This window comes from Camellia sinensis, chromosome 9 (genome assembly GCF_055761805.1).
Source record: "Camellia sinensis isolate YWXY chromosome 9, ASM5576180v1, whole genome shotgun sequence".
Taxonomy (NCBI): Eukaryota; Viridiplantae; Streptophyta; class Magnoliopsida; order Ericales; family Theaceae; genus Camellia; species Camellia sinensis.
Window position 1 is genome coordinate 19797387 of NC_138969.1, and position 20900 is coordinate 19818286.

General features: G+C 34.8%; 3 protein-coding genes across 4 annotated transcripts; all 3 read right to left on the reverse strand.

Annotated features, from left to right (window-relative positions):
- Positions 1-1353: 1353 nt before the first annotated feature.
- On the reverse strand, positions 1354-8108 carry HDH (histidinol dehydrogenase). Of its 2 annotated transcripts, XM_082886258.1 has the most exons (14): positions 7955-8108; positions 7646-7767; positions 6964-7016; positions 6737-6809; positions 6447-6548; positions 6274-6375; positions 6101-6172; positions 5825-5887; positions 5655-5696; positions 4603-4662; positions 4348-4458; positions 3518-3688; positions 2292-2382; positions 1354-2080 (listed from the first exon to the last, which is right to left on the reverse strand). In XM_082886258.1, exons 1-14 carry the CDS (start codon positions 7956-7958, stop codon positions 1818-1820), a joined length of 1329 nt encoding a protein of 442 aa, XP_082742384.1. In that variant the 5' UTR covers positions 7959-8108; the 3' UTR covers positions 1354-1817. The 2 variants fall into 2 exon arrangements, with proteins under 2 accessions (XP_082742384.1, XP_082742385.1); XM_082886259.1 differs by lacking the exon at positions 6274-6375 and having other exon boundaries at positions 7955-8093.
- A 3256-nt stretch (positions 8109-11364) lies between these two features.
- On the reverse strand, positions 11365-20885 carry LOC114256733 (protein POLLENLESS 3). Its single transcript, XM_028196407.2, has 5 exons — positions 18668-20885; positions 13739-13951; positions 13119-13267; positions 12946-13014; positions 11365-12814 (listed from the first exon to the last, which is right to left on the reverse strand). Exons 1-5 carry the CDS (start codon positions 18878-18880, stop codon positions 11590-11592), a joined length of 1869 nt encoding a protein of 622 aa, XP_028052208.2. The 5' UTR covers positions 18881-20885; the 3' UTR covers positions 11365-11589.
- LOC145798977 (uncharacterized) lies at positions 16319-18330 on the reverse strand. Its single transcript, XM_082888492.1, has 2 exons — positions 18326-18330; positions 16319-17555 (listed from the first exon to the last, which is right to left on the reverse strand). The coding sequence occupies exons 1-2, from the start codon at positions 18328-18330 to the stop codon at positions 16346-16348; spliced, it is 1215 nt and encodes a 404-aa protein (XP_082744618.1). The 3' UTR covers positions 16319-16345.
- Positions 20886-20900: the final 15 nt, after the last annotated feature.

The following is a 20900-nucleotide window of genomic DNA, read 5'->3' on the forward strand; positions in this document are numbered from 1 at the left end:
AAACCGTGACAAAAAAAAAAGAATCAATAATTGTCAATTTTTAGCGATATATACAAAAAGTTGTCACAAAAAAATTATATTTAAGGACGATTTTACTAGGACTTATTTTTAATAGGACTTGATGAGAATTAAATTCAACTATTATGACCTATTGATAGTTTATCTTATAAGAATTATAGCTTTACTTATCTCTCTAAATACAAATCATATTTTTTTGCTTTAATATTTTGAGATAAACTCCCCTTCGTACCTCATCTCTTCATACTAATGATTCAAATCGACTATCTCATAAGCTCCGCAATGAAGGTCATCCATGCAAAAAAATTAGTTTCATCAGACAACTAGAAACATAGGAACAAATCGCATTTTGTTTTATAAAATAGATAGTTTAAATTTAATTATATTTATTATTTATTTTATAAAACAAAATCCATTTATTTTTGTATTTATAATTTTTTGATAAAATTAATTTTTTATATAAATAACTTTTATTATGAAACCTATAAAAATAGACAATTTAAATTATTGATGTGCCGTATGCTACTTGAAATAGTCAATACTCTTTAGCTACTTTATGACAATATGTAAAACTTTGTCTTGTGCTTAGTTCTGGCTCAGACTGAACAACTTGTCCTTTGCGACAATTATTAGATACTTGAAGTTTCATATAATATTGTCCGTATTATTTTTGATAAATAAGAAATCATAATATATATTTTTTCTCTAAACTATCTAACAAAGGTGAATTAACAAAGGTGACTTAATATATCATATCCCTAAAATTTCTGTCATTGATTTAGAGTACTATGTAAACATTGTCGTATGGCTACTGAGCAGAAAGAGTTGGTTGTGGAAGGACAAATGTTTGGTGAAATTTTTTTTTAAGTAAAAGTTGATAATCAAAAAACAGAAGTTAAAAACACTCCTAACTCAGCCTTCAAATAATTAGTTTTTTTTTTTCAACTTATTTAAATTATTTCTATTTAATAAGTTATAAGCAAAAACTGCATCAAACAGTTTAACACAAACTCTCAAATTAAAATAAATTATAATCACTCCAAAATCTGTAACAAACAGTTTCGTTGTTTTGTTTATACTATGGGGTTCCAACTTCCAAGATGTGCACGACGTGGTCATAGTTCTAATTTTATACTAGTTTATGTTTGTACCTTAAAAGGCTGCTTGTTCCTATAATTTGTACCTTAAAAATTATTTTGAAAGTGAGTGTACTACGGCGTTGCGTTGTTTCAATGATTGCTTGTAAAACTAGTAAACCAACAGTTCCAATGCTATTCTCATTGTTCTTTTCAATCACCTATGCCAATAAAACCCTAGAGAAAGCAAAGCCACCAATAAAATTATTTGTGCATACTCCATTAAAAATGTGAGTGTTCAAGCAATTGGCATAACTAAAATACAATTTTTTATTTTTTTTTAACATATTTCATACTACAAAAAAAAAAAAAAAAATTCATGCTCACATAAACCGTGCAAATTTTGCTCATGTTTTGATTAAGTTTGAAAACACAGCAAACCATAACATAGACTTGATGGTCCATCAAACATCGTACCAGTCTGTTTAGTTTCATTTTTAGAATTTGTTTTTTGAAAAACACTAAAACTAATTTGGTGAAAAAATAATGAAAAACGCAAAAACTCCTTTTTTATATTATTTTCATTTTTGTGCAAAAATTGTTGTTGAAAATCCGAAAACATATTTTTGTTCATTTTCACCAAACGAGCTTTTAGTACTTTGCAGAAAACTGATTCTGAAAATGAAGTGTGGCCTACGGATATCATCTTCTATTGGGAACCTGTTATTTTTCGATGTCCTTTAGTCTGAGAGTTACGGCTCTCTTGTGGGCATCGAGCCCTTCCACTTCAGCCATAGTGGCCACGTAAGGGCCAAGTGTCCTCAGGCCCTCCTCTGTCAAGGATTGCACGGTCATGTACTTGAGGAAATAGTCTAGAGATACTCCTCCGTACATCCGGGCATAACCATAAGTCGGAAGGACGTGGTTTGTTCCGCTTGCATAATCTCCTACGCTCTCTGGTGTCCACGGTCCTAAAAATACAGAACCTGCAGGATAATCAACGATGGGTTTAAAACATCCTTCTCTATAAGTAAGTGAAATAATGAAAATATATTGATGGAGAGAGGAGTGTGATCAATTTAACAAATAAAGATTGGAAAAACATGCCTAACGAAAGTAGTGTTTTGAGAGCAATAGCCGAGTCAAGAGAAATCATCATAAAAAAGATGAGAGAATAAAAGGTCTGCAAAATTTAACCTGCATTCTCAACGAAACTCTCCCACTTCTCTGCATCTTCAACATTGATAATCAGATGTTCGGGTGCATATAAGTTTGAAAAGGAGACAGCCTGAAAGTCCCAATAATGAAGATTACATTCAAAAAGCAATAAAAAAAAAAATTATATTTTTTTCCTTCGATAAAAGAAATAAGAAACAGAGATATAAACTGAAAAATAATATAAAAAAGAAACATTTTTTATAAACAAATATGCAACAGATCACAAGTGCAGCATCGGAGTGTAAGAATTTCGGTAGTGAGAATGGAAACGTGGAATGGGAATTTGATTTCATGTCTCCTACATTTTGCCATTTGGTGCATCCAAGGCATGGAATGTCATTCGGATTACCTAAAACAAAGCAAACGAGATTGCCCCACATGGTGGGAATCTCATTCCCACAACCCATGAGAATCTCACATTTCCAAACTATTCAAGAATATTTATAAAAAAAAGGTGGGCCCAAATTTGTTTTTTTTTTTTCATATATGATTTTTACTAATCCAAGCATTTGAATGACATAAATGCAAGAATCTTATTACAAGTAATGGGATTCCCATTCCATATCTATAATTCATGCCATCCAAACATAGACTAATTTAATACTTGATGCAAACATACATTGAAGAAATAATAAATTAATTTTTGTAGAAGAATGTGAACAACTCCTAAAATAGGGTGACATCGGCAGGGTCCACCTTTCTTATGGGACAAATGTCCGATTTAAAATTTCTATTTAAAAGACATTACAGGGGTAATTAGTCCATTATTGGCTTTTGATACATCATTTCATAGCTAGAAAACACTTCTTTTCTCAATCACTATATATATACATGACTAAGAAAAAAACAAAGTAGGCTATTATAGGCAGCAACGACACAGCTATAACCGAATTAACCCAAAGTCAAGAGGATTCCCTCCAATCACAATACCCACCATTTTTGAAGTAAATAAATGTCCATATCGCATACATCTCATTTGGGGGTCAACAGATTTTAGCCCCAGAAAAGCAAGCTAAATATATTTGCCAAAACTTGATTGGTTCTGTCACTTATTTGGTTCAAAGAGCTTGCCAACCTCTCAAGAAATGTGTAATTACATACAATCCGTACAGAACGGGTACATTGTAAACATGAATGTGTTATTATGTCACGTGGGCATGAAGCTGTGAAGAGTTGTTTATCCAACGAAGAGAAAGAAGACTAACCTCAACCATACCACGAGCAATCACAGTGAAACTGTGGCTCAGTGCTTTTGAAGCATACTCTCCTCGTGGAAGGCTTTGGCACTGCTTTTCAAGCTCCTCCTCGATGGCCCTTAGATCAACACCATCCCCAACAATTACGAGAACAACCTGACTGTCAGGGCCATGCTCAGCCTGAAAATTAAACAGGAATCAAACAAAGAGATCAGCATAGCAAAATATAGTAAAGCACAGGGAGGAAATGTTAGCACAGATATTGCACAGGAATCAAGTTTAGAATAGATACTGAGAGCAGGAACCAAATTTGTCAGTTTTATATCAGTTGAAAAGTTGGGACAAGACAAGCACAAGTATTAACAAAAGATCAAGGTTTGAACAGTACAAAAAGTGGAAGATTAACATATGTTTAATAATTGTGTTTAACAAGACAAGCACAAGTATCGTTTACAAGATCACTTTGGGAAGAGAAGATCAACATTAGTTTAATTATAAATGAGGTTCAAGAGCTTATCGTGAACTTTTAAATACAAGTAGACTTCTAAAATATATTAGAGGGAACCAATGACTAGATCTCAAACGTTTCAAATAGACAAAGGGACATGACAAGACCAACACTCAACCATCAAAGCAAGAGCTCATCAAGAACTAGATGAACTTGTAAACGATATCCTAAATCTTTAACCTCATCAAGCAAGTGAACTGGCCAAAGTTTTTTGCACACCCAATTGAACGCATTTTTATAATAATCTTGACATTAAGAAAAGATGAAATTTCAGGAGCCTATACAAAAGCTGTCCAATAGAAATATGAAGCATATCAAATTGAGCAAACACCTGTGAGAGCAAATCAGCAGCAACATAAACAGGATTGGCATGCTTATCAGCAATGACGAGAACTTCTGACGGTCCTGCAGGCATGTCAATTGAAACCATAGCTTCGCTGTTCTGAGAGAATAAATTATAAAGAGAAAACTGAGTCAAACAATGACAAGAAGCCTGTCCAGGAAGTTCTTTACTACTCCTATGAAGGTGCAGTTCTACAGAAGTATACAAACAAGTTCTAGGAATCAATGAAAAGAAAAAGTATACCTGGAGAATCATTTTTGCAGCTGTGACATACTGATTGCCAGGACCAAAAATCTTCTCAACCTGCAAATTACCACTAATACACTGGAAACAGAGATCTAAATTGACATCATATGGGGAAATATATATATATATATTTTAGAAAAATAAAACTTATGAAGTAGTTCATTTTTGTTTTTGCTCCACTGCCTTAAACTTGTGAGAAAAATCATCATATGATGTCCATCCAAGACTTGGTTTTAATATATAGTGGGTGTTTGGGAAGTTGGCTATTATAATTTTTGGCTATTTTAGTAGACTAAATTAGTTGTGTTTGGAAAGAGGGTGGATTTTTTTGTAGTTGGATGTGATGTTTGTGAGAGAAAAAGTGAAATGATTATGGATTTGATGTAACATTTTGTCTTATTGGCTATTTTAGCCTATTTTGTCTTTTAGTGCTATTTTAGCCCAAAAAGCCATAAACCAAACTTCCCAGAATAAGTACAGAAGGTTAAGATTTTAATCAGACTCAAATTCAATAAGGATTTCTATACTACTTGTTTTCAAACCATTAACCATTTCAATTATATGCATCGCAATGCAGGACACATGTCTGATAACAGTCGGAATATCTGCAGTTGTGGATATGAAAAGTGAACCAACATGGTTATACCAATATGGGAGCTTGTGCATGAATTTCCCATCTTGGCTTCACAAATTGGGGTACATCACTTGAGAAGAAGAATCCGTTACACATGTAAAACTTAATGGTAACAACATTTTTCCACATCAAATATGTAATAATTGCTCAATTGATCGCTTGATTGATTAATTGAGTGACATTTAAGAGATCAATTTATCACTTGCTAATTTTTAAATTGGGATTGGTTTGTCAAATTGGTCTAGTTCAAGTTCAATTCCATAGGTGCTTAGAATTTCAGGTTCCATGAAAATGCAAACTTGCTTATCCACTAAAGCATAATATACTAAAGTTGGGACACACAAGCACAAATACGTGGGCCAACAAAAAGAATTAATCTTGTCACATACATATGATACTAAGAGGAAACTATTACCTTAGGGCAAGATGCAGTCCCCCAAGCCATGGCAGAAATAGCCTGCAATGGTTAAAGAATAGTCAGAATAGTTGGAAAACAAAATTACGAGTTCTAACATATGAGATGTGAGTAAAAGCATAGACTCAAATCCATAACATCAAATTGTCCAATATTTAATGCTCTTCAACCTGTGCTCCTCCAGCTTTAAGAATGTGAGTGACACCAGCTTTCTTGGCACAATAAAGTACCTCCTGCAAAAAATCTTTCATTAACCCTTGATCGTGGTTTTAAATAACAATATTGGGATATGTATTGGTATTGGCAATATGAATATCGGCCAATATCATACAATGTGAACCAATATATTAATGAATAACAGTATCAAAAATCCAAAATCCTAATATGTAATGGGGTTATACTTAAATTCCTGCCCCTGATAATGATATCGAGGTGTGAACAAGTACCTTGCATATACCACCATCCTGAGTAGGGGGAGTTGCAAGAACAACAGTTTTACACCCAGCAATCTGTGCGGGCTGGTGCACAAATAAACAATCTCAACAAATGTGATCACCAATATATTAAGAGCAAAAATAAGATGAATAGCAATGCAATTGAACCAGTACAATTAGCATACAACTGAAAGCATTAGAGCTGTAGAAGGTAACACAGCAGTTCCTCCGGGAACATAAAGGCCAACAGAAGCAATGCTCCTTGCTACCCGCTTGCATCTGACACCCTAAGAGAATAAAATATACACACATCATGTGGGATTTTTTTTTTTTTTAAATGCAATTTTGTATTGCTTACTTTCATGTTCTCAACACTTTTCTCAGTTGACTTTTGAGCAGCATGAAATGCATATATATTGTTGTATGCCACATCAAATGCTTCTCTAACCGCTGCATCAAGCTGAAACAAAGAAAATTTAGGGATGTGTCGAGCCAATGTAAGTTGCAACTTGCCAATGAATCCAACAGCTATTTCATTTGAACAAATGGGAATAATATAAGCTAAGGTCCAAACTGCAATTTCTTATACTAAACAAGTATATCTAGAAATTTATCCAAAAGTACTTTCCAAGTTTGGATAATTTGTACCTCTGGATCTGGAAGGTCATCAACATTTTCAACTATTTTGTCTAGTTCAACTTTGTCAAACCGTGAAGTGTAACTGCAAAAAAAAACACATCCACCATCTCAGTCTAAACTATCGACGACATGAGCTGGTAGTTGAGAACAATAATATTTCAATTCTAATGAGTTGAGACACAACAAAGAGGAAACAAAATATACAAGAATAATTAATATATCAAAGAAGCACCAACTCTTTAACAGCAGCATCGCCTCTATGGCGGACATCATCAACAATGGGCTGAACCTGATACAAACATCAATGCCGCAATCCAACAATTGTCAACTAAATATGATCAAAGATTAACCAAAAAGAAAGGAAAATGCTATACAAATTAACAAATTTTACAAACTTTTCATACTAACAGATGTGGCATACAATAATAGAACTTTGGAATCTGAAATAAGACCCAATTCAATAATAAAATTACCGACGCATCAGTGAGTAACAGTTCGTTTGTTATATGTGGTGAGAAAAGAAAGAAATTTTTATGTTTTTTCACTACATATTTGAATGTGTAAGAAAGCAAAGCATATGAAATAGGGATATGGGTGAAAAAAAAAAATTTTCTTTCCTTCCTTCTTTTATGGGAAATCTTTGTGTATATATATACATAACAAAAAATGCAACAATTCAGTTTGATTTCTCACCAAATCTCTCACCATTTTTAGTTTAAAATGAAAAGTGGCATTATAAGAGGGTTCCCTTTCTCACCATTTCTTAGCTAATGTGTACACCAAACATGAGAAAGACTTCTTTTTTCTCATCATTTCTCATCAAATCACTCCATCCAAACAGATTGTAAGAAACGTTTATAAAATTTTATAGTTTGCATAGCATTACCCAAAAGATAGAGAGAGAAGTGAAGGACTCACTGTAGTGAAAATAGAGGAAAAATCAATACGAGGACGAGCCTTGAGGCCATTGAGCTCATCCTTAGTAAGTTCTGATAATCTATATGACTTCATTGGGCAGCTTATACTCTCATGACTTGATCCTGCAACAACAAAAAACAATAAATTTAGATTTTTTTTTCTTTCTGGGTTTGAATTTTAAAACAAATTAAGCTTCTTTTCTTTCTGGGTTAGAATTACTCAACAACACTGATACACACAATCTATGAGTGCTATTATGTGTGCTTGAGGATGTGTAAAAAATATAAAATAGAGAAAAAGAAGAAATACCCATGAAGCGGCGGAGGAGTGGTGGAAGTTAAGAGAATAACGGTGGCGCCGCGGCGGAGGTATTGACACTAGGTTTTTAATTTGGGTGGAAGAAGACAAGGGCGTGGCGGAGTTCATAATGGTAAAGTTTTTGACTATCATAAAAAGTTTTGACAATAATTTTGAATTGATTGGGAGATTTTTAATGTTGCGTATGATATGTGATACAAAATTTTATAATTTATAATCAAATATATAATTAAAAATTTTATTAAAATATATAAAAAAAATTAAAATTTTGAAAAATATATTTTTTGAATATATAAAAATTAATATATGTTAATTGTAAAATATATATATATATATATATATATATGCACTGTCAATTGACTGAACTATCAGTGGAACGATCGATTAAATTAAATTTTCCCGTCTTCGACAAAGTTTTTAAAAGTGAGTATAAAATTATGATTTGAAACTCTTAAACAAACATAAAGCACAAATGATATAGATTAATGATTCAGGCCTCGAATTTGCGGCTCGAATTTGCCTCGAAATCTTTTTTTTTTTTTTTCTTCTTCTTCGCAGAACCAGAGGGGAGGGGAGGGGAAGAAGAGAGAGAGGAAGGGGAAGGGAGGGGGTCCGGATTCGCCGAAGACTCGCCGTCGCAGCTCGTCGAGCTCGCCAGCCGTCCGATCATCGCCCGATCCAGCTCGTCGCAGCAACTGCACCGCCGTCGCCTCCGCCTCCGCCTCTGGCCCGCCTCCGCCTCCTCCTCCTCCTCCTCCTCCTCTCCCGGTGATTATGGCCCCCTCCAGTCCGGCCCACCGGTAGCTCCCTCTTCTTCTCCCTTCCTCTCTCTCTTCTTCCCCTCCCCTCCTCCTCTCTCTCTTCTTCCCTTCCCCTCCCCTCTCCTCTGGTTCTGTTCAAACGAGGAAGAAGAAAAGAAAAAAAAAAAAAAAAAACAAAATAAAAAAACCCCCAAAACGACATCGTTTTGGGGGCTGCTAGGATTCGAGCCAAATTCGAGGCCTCGAATTCGAGGCCTCTATCACGACTGAATGATATAATAGAATTGCATTTTAAAAAATGTAACCAAACCGAGCTTAAGATTTGACCTCAATAACAAATCAACAAATCATGTACGGTGAACTCATATTTCATCCTTTGTCAGGCTATCAGAGATATGATGGGTATGTTTGGTTTGAGTTTAGGAGATGAGTTTTAGAGATAAAAGTATAAAAAGTTGTTTGGTTTGATTTTTTTCAAAATATGTTTTGGAAAATTATTTTGAGAGAGAGTTTTGGAAAAAATGATTGATTTGATGTGTATGAGAGAGAGATTTGTTTGAAAAACTTACAAACCAAACAAGTTTTGAAAAAAAAATTTAGAAAAATTTGATTGGTTTGATTACTTTTGAAAACTTATTTGTAGATACACAAACCAAACATGGCCGATAGCTCGGAATTAGCTTCGTAAATTTCACATTATTCAGGAGTGTTTAATTTTTAGTCATTTTTTTAGGTTTGTAACAAAAATTAAAAGTTGACTTTTTTGTATTTAAAAGAATTTGGAAAATTGGTTTTCAGCCACTGGTGAAATTACAATTCTACCCTTCATGGGTCAAAATGTGTTACATGAGTGAAGTTGTAAATATTTTAAATAGAATGAGGATAATTTGATCATTTTATTATGATTTGACAGCATAAATAAATATTAATCAAAAAAATCAAAAATAATTTTATACTAACTTCCAAAATCATTTGTCTAAAAAGTCAAAAAAAACTTTGTTAAAAGCCAAAAAAAAACACTTTTTATCATCTACTCCAAATATTAGTGCGAGGCAAATAAGTGTGCAAATTTTCTTATAAAGAATGCCATTTATCGCTCTATTCAACGAGAATTTATTATTTCAGTCCTGTTAGCTTTGTCTAAATTGATTGAGAAAGATAGACAAGGATCTTGTTTCCTTGATCCCTCTTGTAGTTAACTTTTGTTGTTTATTGGTTTTGGCTCCTCCTTTAACCCCTCCAATAAATAAATAAAACTCTAATTTTGTAATTTTGCTCAATTTAAACCATCAATTGTGCATTAGAAGAACTTGAGTATGCATCATAAATTTAGATTTCTCTGCCTTGTATTCTTGACAGAAAATTGCTAGGTCTAAGATACATAGAATTTAGTGTTGTTCACGCATTGATCAATCTTGGTGTAGTGAAAATCATGTTTATGTAACTAGTGGAGACCTATGATAGATACAACCAAGATTGGACAGATGTGGATGCAAATTGGACTATAAAATCGCTATGGGTGTTGAGTAGGCTGGATTTGTGTGTCTAGATTTTAGTGAGTCTTCTATCTGATTTAATTCCTTGTGATGTGTTGTTATTCGTAGTTTTTCTCTCAAATTAAGGTGTCCACATAAATTTCTGTACGTAGTTGATTGTTTTATATTTCTGCATTTCTTTTTGTTTAAATAACTTCAATTAATTTGCATAATGACTAGTAATTATACCCATCGACTTTGTAATTGAAATGTTTTAAATCATATGATCTCGTTTGTCAACTATATATTTTATCTAAAAAATCAAAAAGTCACTATAAGTTATCACATCATTCTTTCTGTTTTTCTGCATATTTTTTTCGTAAAAAGTCAAAAAATTATTTAAATAGTATGTTCCCAAAAGAGGCCTTAGACACACAAAAAAATATGATTTCAATAGGATCAAAATGAAAAGAATCTCGCTCTCACTTAGGGACGCACTTAGGATTTTTATATAAAGGGACGAACATATATATACTAACAAATTTTTTAAAAAGAAAGTATGAATTATAGTATTAATTTCTATTGGTTTAAAAAGTAAAAATAAGATGAAAATATATATAAATAACATTTTTTTGTATCTATATATTCAGTTACAAAAAATAAAAACTATAAAACAATCTATATATTAAAGTGAGACATCTTGAATTATTACGTTCAATATTAGTTTGTGTCATTAAAAATGTTTATGATAGAATCGATATTAAAATTTTATACAATGTCTTTCTCTATAAACAAATTAAGTAATTAGCTAACACCTTATTCGATTCTTTAAAAACTTGGACTTGTAATTAACAATAGTTATAACAAAGAATTTTTTTTATTATTTTTGTCTTTTTTTTTTTAAATTATATTTTGATCCAATGTTTCATATATAAAGAGTGATAGCAAGCAAAATTTTTCTAAAAGAGAAAAACGTAGCAAGGGCAAGGCTCTATGTTGTATAAATAATTGTAGCTAATATTACGATCTCTTGCCCCCCTCTGGGTCCATTCTTGCTCTCACTCTCTCAAAGTTGTCAATATCTGTTAATACCCAAACCAACATACAAACTTCAAGCTGCAATACCAACATACAAACTTCAAGCTGCAATTTGGAGCATCCAAGATAGTGTGAAATTTCATACTAATAGAATTCAATAACAATCTTCATTACAGTATCTATGTACCCAAATACACAAATTTACACAAAGAACACAAAAGCAAGCACCAAAGTGTAAGTAAATCAAGAAAGGACCATCCACCAGCACCGCTTATTTAAAACAAATCAAAATCCGTGAACTATGTGATCATTAGTGGTAAGAGACAATTCTTGTTTGATATGAGAATCCAATTCAAAGCCGTGGACTTTCAGAAGAAAGAGTTATGTCCCTGAACACCTTCAACCTGTTTCTCCTCAATAATTTTATACCATTTCCAGAAGTGAATTCCCTTTCGTTTTCCAGGAAAGAGCCGTGACCTTCAAAGTTCAAGACCTTCTTTGGCCACGTTGATGAACAGTAATTGTCTGTTCTATCTGTCTTCTGCTGCTGATCAAAGCACAAAGACCGCCTCACTGTTTGGTTCATTGATGAATCAGCAGTTTCAGGTTGAGTAAGATACCCGTCTTTTAAATCAAAAGATTCAATATTTTCGCTGAGTTTCTCTATCTGATCGAATGGAGTGAGAGTCTGATGATAAATTATATTGGAGGAATTCATATTCTCATCGTTGAATCCTTCTTCTCCACTGTTCCATTCCTGACAATGGTTTATTCCACTTAACAACTCTTGTTCATCTTCTTCAACCATGTCTGCCCAAGTCTTCGTACTTTTACATATTGAAAAATCCTGGGAGTGTTCTAGATTTCCTGCAACAGAATTGCATTGGCTTTGGAGTTCCTCAGTCAGCTTCACATCATCTTCAATGTGTTGTAGAGAAGATTCACGGTTCACTTCATCAAGATCACGCCATGACCTCTTTTTCCAATCTCCACTAAAACATGGTGAGCCACTTTCTGATTTTTGCGAAGTTGCATTTGACATTTCAAAATTTCCATGCCTCATAATAGGTTGCTCAAATGATAATTTACGGTTAAAACCACCAACTGCATCATCTCCCAGGAAATCCCTTCTCTGATCTCCCCAAAATGCCCTTCTTGGTTGTGTAAATGGAACTTTTGGGATTCCTCTAGCAGGAAGAAATGGAGAACCATATGTTTTCTTGTAGGAGGAACCTATTTCTATTCCACCAGTCCTTTTGCTGCCGAACTCAGCTGTTCTTTCATATGGGTTTTCGTTGTGTGATCCTTTCTTCAATGTATCAGCGAATGAAATGTTTGAACAGTTCTCGCTGTATGATCCTTTCTTCAATAGCGGTGCTTCCCTTGATTCAATTTCTGTCAGCATCTGAGTAGCACGCTCAAAGGATCTGGCATATGATTCATCAAGTTGTCCATCTATAAGTGATGGTCGTATGGATTGAAGCAGAATCTTAGCTTCTGTCGTCCTGTTCAAATGCATCAAGCAGATTGCCAGGTTGCACTGCTTGTTCTTGTCTGACTCAAGAGATAGTGCTTTCCTGCATGAAAACATTTTTATGTGAAAAAATGTCATGTTCCATAGATAATCTCACATTGCATGAAGAACATAAACCTTTCTTTCTTTCATTTTCTTTTTTTTTTAAATACAAGTAATGCATGATAAACATACCTATAAAGCTCTTCTGCGGATTTGAAATTATTCTGCTGCAAGTATGCCCAGGCCAAGTTCCCCAATAACCTGAATCATTTAAAGTCCGATGAATATAAGCAGATTTTTATTTGAATCATATGCTAGAAATAAGAAATGGGCATTTAAAAAGAGAATATAAGCAATATAACAACCTTGAATACTCTTGATCAATGGTGATTTGAATCTTCTTCCCTTGAGATCTAGCAGCTTTTGTTCTCTTCCCCCCAAATGCCATGCCTTCTTCAATAGTCTTCACTTTATGTTGAAGCATTTCAATCTGTTCTTCAATCCTACCAGATCTCTGAAATAGCATGGAAATGTATACTCAGATTTGTTTTCATCACCAATTAAAAAGAGTATTCAAGATGTCAAACTATAACTATTACACGTAATGGGAAAGAGAAAATAGAGAAAGAAGAAAAGTTTTTTATTAGGATCATTGTGGAACTAAAACCCTTGAGCATGAAATCAAGAAACTACTAAAATGGTATTTTGAATTCATCATGAGACTTGAAATCCGTCTCTAAACTGTCAAATCTAAATTTGAACTAGGTCCTTGAAAGATTTCCGATCCATTAAATCCAAACACAACTATTCAATGCCATGAAAAACTAAAAAAGACTTTTCCAAATGCTATGAAATCACATGAAAACCACCCATATACAAAAGTCGCATTTCCGAATTCTCTCAATTGTTACCAACAAATTTCACATCAGATCAACAACTATATCTATGGTGATAGACAAGGTCAGGTTCGAAGGATTGTGCATACCTTGTAGAGTTCAACTAGCACGTTGTCAAGAGATTCCTGAGATTCAAGGGGGCATAGATGGCGAAAAGATTTAATGGCCTCAATTGCCTCATCAGATCGATTCAGTTGTTTCATTGCAACTGCCATGTCTTTCAAGGCACTATCAACTCGATCACCAGAATTTATTGCAGCCCAGAAGAGGGAAATGGCCTTGCTTGGATCCTTTTCTATCAGCTGTCAATCAAAACCACGCATACATAGACATGGTGATCAGTGAATGAATTATGATGAAATCACTCAACTACTGATTAAATAGCGGGCAAGATTGAAGAACACAAGTCAAAACCACACGTAAACATGGTGATTAGTGAAATAAATAATGATGAAATCACTTAAACACTGACAAAATAGCGGGAAAGATTAAGGAACATAAGTCAAAACCACATATACACTATGCGGTGATTAGTGAATGAATAATGATGAAATCATTGGACTACTGATGACCAAATAGCGGGCAAGATTCCAGAAAACAGTTCAGAGCGTTTTTTAAGTTATCCAAGATTCCAGAGAACAGTTCAAAACCACATATATACACATGCAAATTAGATTGTTTGTTCCAGAAATTTCACATTTATTATAATTTTAATACATTTTATTCTAGTGTTTTTTCTGAAATTCACCAACAAGACCAATATGGAAAATGACTTCTTTCACTCCATCTTTGACCAGAAATAAAAGAACTTGTAAAATAAATTGATGTATTATTATTGATTGATATATTACAAGATTGTTTTTTTGTGTATTACAAATTACAAATGGTGGTTTATATAGATGTAGGTGTAGTGAATGGTGGTGGTAGGTGAGTGTAGTAGGTGAAGTGGGGTGTGTAGTGGAGTAGTGGATGATATATTTTAACAGCCCCCCGCAAACTCAAGGAGGATAGAAACTAACCAACTTGAGTTTGAAGAGAGGAACAAAACAAGAAAATACATAAAAATAAAAAAAGAAAATACATAAAAAAAAAGATAGGGGACACTGTATGGTCGTGTCAGACCGTCGGTGAAGACTCTGAAAGGTGGTGCCATAACGTGGTAGAGGACACTGGATGGGTGTGCCATAACGGTGTAGAGGACACTGGATGGTGGTGTCATAACGGTGTAGAGGATACTGAATGGGGGTGTCATAACGTGGTAGAGGACACTGTATGGGGGTGTCATAACGTTGTAGAGGACACTGTATGGGGGTGTCATAACGTTGTAGAGGACACTGTATGCTAACCGGAATCAATGTCGGGACAGTTTATAGGGTCATGTCGGACCGTTGTAAAAGGCTAACCGGAATCAATGTCGGGACAGTTTATGGGGTCATGTCGGACCGTTGTAAAAGTTGCACCCTCAAAAGGTGTGCCCAATTTGTCAAAAGGCGTGCCATCAAAAGGCGTGCCCAATTCGTCAAAAGGTGTGCCGGATTCATCATGGCGAGGCACGTGAGTGCCTTGGTTGGCGTGCCCGTTTGTCTGGCGTCAAGAGGCGCGCGATGCGCGTGGCTGCCTCGGCTATAAGACGGAGGCGGAGGCGGAGGCAAAAAAAACTGCGAGAGATATTCTGATAGAGAGTTCTGAGAGAGATTCTGTAACACTCTGTTTTCTGAGAGAGTTTGCTGAGAGAGATACTGTGTAACACTCTGTTGCCTAGAAAATGGCTTCATCGTCTTCCCGCGGGCTGCTCACCCTCTTTCCCGACCTCAACGAGTCAACAAGAGAGAGAACTGGTGCGGTGGCACTGGAAACTCAACCAAGCGCCCCGGAGTTTACTCCGTTGAACTTTCCGATGCGGTCTGTGGAGCAAAGAATGGCAGTGCTGTCGGATGTGGAGGCCAATCAGTATACTTTGAAGGCATGTGTGGAAAGCATGACGGCGGTTACAAACCTGTCGAACCGGCTGCAGAGTAGGACAAATGAGGTGCAACAGTTAAACTCCCAACTGGCTCTGCTCCAACGCATGTATAAGGATGCGCGAGCAGAGATAAGTGTGCTGAAGGCGGAAAATAAGGAACTGAAGCGGAAGGCCACTGTGATGTTCCGATTTGGAGGTCCGCCATATGCTGCAGTGGAGGAATATGGGGGCGTGAACGTGCTCGGTGGACAAGGAAACACGGAGGCAACACCGTCAAGGGCCGCGCAGGACGGAGGCAAGAAGAAGAGACCGGCGGCAGAGTAGAGACGAAAAAAACCCACTGTTCCAATTTGTGTTTTTTTTTTTTTTTTTTTTTTTTTTTTTTTTTTTTTTTGTGAAGTGGTGTAAAATGGTGATCGGGGTGAGCCCCGATACGAATAAAATAAGTTGGTGTGCAGTTGGTCTTCTTTCTCTTTTTTTTGTTTTGTTTGTTTTTTTTTTTGTTTTTGTTTGGTTTTTTTTTTTTTGTTTTTTTTTTTGGGCAAAGAAATAATAATGAAAAAAAAAAAAAAAAAAGATGAAAAAATAAAGTGAAAGAAAAATAAAAAAAAGAAAGAAATAATAAGAAGAGAATCACGTGAGAAATGATGAAAGTGGGTTTAGTAGATAGAAAAAGGATGAGAGAGAGAGGGAGTGGATGGAATTAAAAAATAAAAAATAAAGAAAAATAATGTTATAGCATGTGCAAAGCTGTGTCGTGGGCTTTGCAAAAAGTGTGGTTTATAATAAAAAAATAAAGTGTGGTTTTAAAGTAAGGATTGGTGGGTGATAAAAAAAAGAAAAGCTGAGTTTCCAAACGATGGAGTAAAATAATAAAAAAAAAAGAAGAAAAGTTTCCCAAAGTTAACCCAAGAGTGGACAGTTTTGCACAAGCCCGAGATTGTCTTCTTTCTATGGGAATTACTTTTCGAAAATGTTGCACAACGCTAAGATTAGGATACTGTTCATAACCCATGAATCCACAGGCACTAGTTGTCCAGAAAAGAACTTCAGGAATGCCCAATTCTTCAGCAGCATCCATAGTGAAGCTCATAGCCCCATCGGAGACTATGCAAGTCACCGGCGGGCGGCAGCGGCGGTGGCGATACGACAGTTGTGGCACCGGAATGATTGGTTTGTGGCGGCGTTGGGGTTGCCGGCGCTGGCGATGGTGGCATCCGACGACATTCTTCTTCTTCTGGGATGGTAGGGTTTCGGAGTTTTGCTTTACATAGTTGGACTTCACATTACTACTAGCAGTTCCCACTGCTGAACCCCTCTCTGCTCTCCCCATTCGCGTTGCGGTGAAGGAAGATGAAGACTGCTGCTGAGTCAACACAGCAAACAGTCCATTCCTCAGCACGGCGTCACGAAACCCACTTTCATGGTCTTCACCCCATCCTTCCACATACAAATGCCCCAACCTCACCACATACAGCATCAAGGGCTTCGGTCTCCTCTCCATGGGCAACTTGTACCGACACAAGGGACACGAATTGCTGCGATTGAGCCACGGAAGGATGCAATTGTGATGAAAAACATGATCACAAGGCAATGGATTGACTTGATCATTTTTCTCAAACTCATCCTTGCAAATTGAGCAAGATTTGGATAATAGGGACCCGGTGATTTTCAAGATTGGAAGTGAATTGATGAAGGATTTGGAGGTATGGGACAAATGCTTGGGCTGTCGAGCTTGGGTAGAGATGCGATCGAGGATGGAATTGAAGAGGTCTTCGTCGTCGGAATCGATGTAGTCGGAGGTGTTTGTGGTTGAACTCAGTGTTGACAAAGGTGATGTGAAAACCTCTTTGCTGGAGGAGTTTGGAGAGCTTGAGCATGGTGCTTGAGTCGGAGGATGGAAGCTTGACCAAGGGAGCTTGAATTGCGAATGGAACAGTTGGCTGTGGAAGGTATGCGTAAAAAATAAACGGAATAGGTTGAGGTCCGGCGGACGGCTAAGGTGAGGTTGCCGCCCGCCGGTGAAGGGAAAATTCTAAGTTCTAAATTCTAAGCTCTGATACCATGTAAAATAAATTGATGTATTATTATTGATTGATATATTACAAGATTGTTTTTTTGTGTATTACAAATTACAAATGGTGGTTTATATAGATGTAGGTGTAGTGAATGGTGGTGGTAGGTGAGTGTAGTAGGTGAAGTGGGGTGTGTAGTGGAGTAGTGGATGATATATTTTAACAGAACTAAAGCAATATTGACTAGAAAATTTTTCAACTCATTTTACCCAAAAAAAGGGGTTAACCTGCAGTGAGATATATTGAACAAAATGATGTATTCTATTCACTCAATCTTTTACCGTGAATTTTTAAGTAGATGGTCTGTAATCAGAGAGAACATATTTATTTTTTTTTCACAATAAATCTCAACTATTCACAAGCATCAAGTCAAATCAAAGCAAAGACAAAATAAATCAAGAATATGCCGGAGAAAAATGATTTCTGTCAATGCTTATCAGGAAAACTCTAGATGGTCAGACCTATGAATACAATGTTAGCATACTATCTCAGAAAACACTACATTTTTTCAAATTAGTAATTAAAAGGTTCAAGAAAATAAAGTTCTACTGGAAAAGAATTCCATGAAAAGACCAATTGGATGAGCTTCAATTTTCATAAAAAATGGAAAAGACCCAAAAGATTATTAAACAACGAACCTCATACAGATGAAGAGAAAACAAAAATGAGAAGCAGAGAAACAGAGTAAGAAAGAAAGTGGCAATTCTCGGAAAACAAACACCCAATAGGAAAATGATTCCATGAAAAAACCAATTTGGTTAGATTGAATTTTCACAAAAGATAACAAACACCCACAAAAGATTATTAAACATTGAACCCCATATGGATAAATTACATTCATGATCCAAAGATTTAAAAAAAGAAAAAGCAGAGAAGAAACAGAGTAAGAAAGAAAATGCAAAATTATTGGAAAACAAAAACACCCAATATCAACAAAATCACACGATTCAATTCAAACCCATTTCTGAAAAGACTCTGACCTGAACATGTTTAGCCCTGACATAGGGAGAGTCACCGGAGGGGACTTTGTGAATGACATGGAAGAGATCAGCTTTAGCCCGAGTCGAATTCCACACCTTCTTCTCCGATAAAGGCCTCACCGGAGTTCCCGGAGACCACCGCCTTGACTTCCCGGTATGCGGCGGCGGAGTCGAGAACCCCCTGGCCGGAAAATTCTTGTCAGTAGTCCACATTTAAGACGCTTTACTTTCTTGGAACAATCTTGAATATGAGTTGTTGGGTACAAAGGCTTTGGACCCTTTTCTTGATTGAGTAAGAAAGTACTTTCAGTGGTTGGAAAACCACTTTCTTTCAATGGAAAATTCTTCTCACATAGAGAGAGACAGAGAGAGAGAGAGAGAGAGCTCTGTGTGATGAATGGAAAACGCTAGGAGGAAAGGAAAGGAAACGAGATAACTAGCCGTTATTATAAGTATCCGTTCGGAATCGAGTGATGCATGAGTTGTCACGTGCAAGTTTGTCTTAAAAAAAAATCAACTGTTTTTCAAGGTCTATGCTCACTGCATCTCTCCCTTTTACGACGTGGTTGGCAAAAAGTTGTGTTTGGGATTTTAAATAATTTATTAATTTTTTTATTAAATTTTTTACACGAATGCTGGATTTACGCACATGAGTTTGTGTGAGTTGCATATTTATACGAGAGATTTGGTAAAAAAAATTAATAAATTATTTAGAATTCATAATATTTTTTGTTTGCAAATTTACTGCATTTTAATTAATTTCTTTTATTTTTTTTTGAAAAAGTTTGTAAAAAATTAGAAATAAGTGATGTGATTCTTTTCTTTTTAAACTCAGAAGTGATGTGATTTGATATTTTGATTTTTTCAACTATCTTAGTCAAAATGTAGCTTTTCAAATGAGAAATTATTGGTTGATTCAGGAGCAACGTCACATGACTCACCACATGCATTATGATTGGTGAAAAAAGATAGAATTTATTATTTTATGTTGAATGATTAAAAAATATAAGGGAACATAAGATTTTATGATTGACCTGGGTACGTAATGTCCCAAAACTGACCAACAATTTTTGTTCCCAAACACTCCCTAGATTTCCTCTGATTTTGACATATGATGGCCTCTCAATCTCAAATAGATTTGGGAAATTATTTGAATGGTTTTGTACATCATCATGTGTTGGTAAATTTGAGATTAGTATATACATCAAAATTATTATTTTTGAATTAATATGTCGATAAAAACATCTGGCAAGTTAGGTTCAACATATTTGGCTTGAGCGGCATATACATAAGTTGACCTTCGAACTTGGATTGAGGAGATTTCGTCTTTCTTTCATGCATTGGTCTTTCAAGAGCCTTTAATTTACTCCTAACATTTTTTTGTTTGCTTTCTTCTAATTAAAAATACACATATATATATATATATATATATATATATATATATATATATATATATATATATATATATTATATACAATTACGTGGTTTGTTTATATAGATAATAATTTTTTAAGAAGTTATTTGAAATTAAAAAAAAAAAACATATTATACGATTATGTGTTTGTTTATATAAATAGTAATTTTTGAAAAAGTTATTAGAAAGATCTGATATATACGTAAACCGTATCTACCAAATAATTGAAGAACACATCCATTTAATCTGGAAATTAAGAAATACAGTGATTATGTGTGTCTCTACAATTAAAGGTCGGACCTATTAAATAATTTTTTAATTTTTTTTTATAGACAATACCAATTGATAATTGATGTAGTCTGTAGAACAATGCCCCAAGCCTTACGAGAAGCTTGCATTAGCTCACATTTTGATATAGAAATGATATTTCACTAATTTTTTTTTTATGTTTATTCAACTTGCATTCTTTCTCACAACTTTTTTATTCGTAACTGGTAGTAACGAAATTTAATGTTTGAAATAATATCAACTATAATAATATAATGAGTACAACTACAACTCAGCTGTTAAAAACACTATTTTATTTTATTTTATTATTTTGGGAATTTGAACTTTTTCATTTTATTACTCAACAACCAAAAATAGAAAAAGAAAAGAATTTTAGGAGATCAAGATAATTTGTTTATAAAACAATATTAATTGAAACAAAATAAATTTTTTTAGACTTTTGTCAAAACACATCTCATTTGTCCAACACACAAATGAGATGTGTTTTGACAAAAATATATAATTCATTTTCTTTCTCATTTTCCTAATCGA

Excerpts from the sequence above, each read along its gene's own strand:
- HDH (XM_082886258.1), bottom strand. Across the intron at positions 6,173-6,273 it reads CAGCTCTAATGCTTTCAGTT|CCCGCACAGATTGCTGGGTG; the intron begins GTATGCTAATTG and ends TTTGTGCACCAG. Across the intron at positions 2,383-3,517 it reads TTGCTCGTGGTATGGTTGAG|GCTGTCTCCTTTTCAAACTT; the intron begins GTTAGTCTTCTT and ends TGGGACTTTCAG.
- LOC114256733 (XM_028196407.2), bottom strand. The coding sequence starts at position 18,880 with ATGTGGACTACTGACAAGAATTTTCCGGCCAGGGGGTTCTCGACTCCG. Across the intron at positions 13,952-18,667 it reads TCAGGGCTAAACATGTTCAG|CTGATAGAAAAGGATCCAAG; the intron begins GTCAGAGTCTTT and ends TTTGATTGACAG. Across the intron at positions 13,268-13,738 it reads TGCTAGTTGAACTCTACAAG|AGATCTGGTAGGATTGAAGA; the intron begins GTATGCACAATC and ends ATGCTATTTCAG.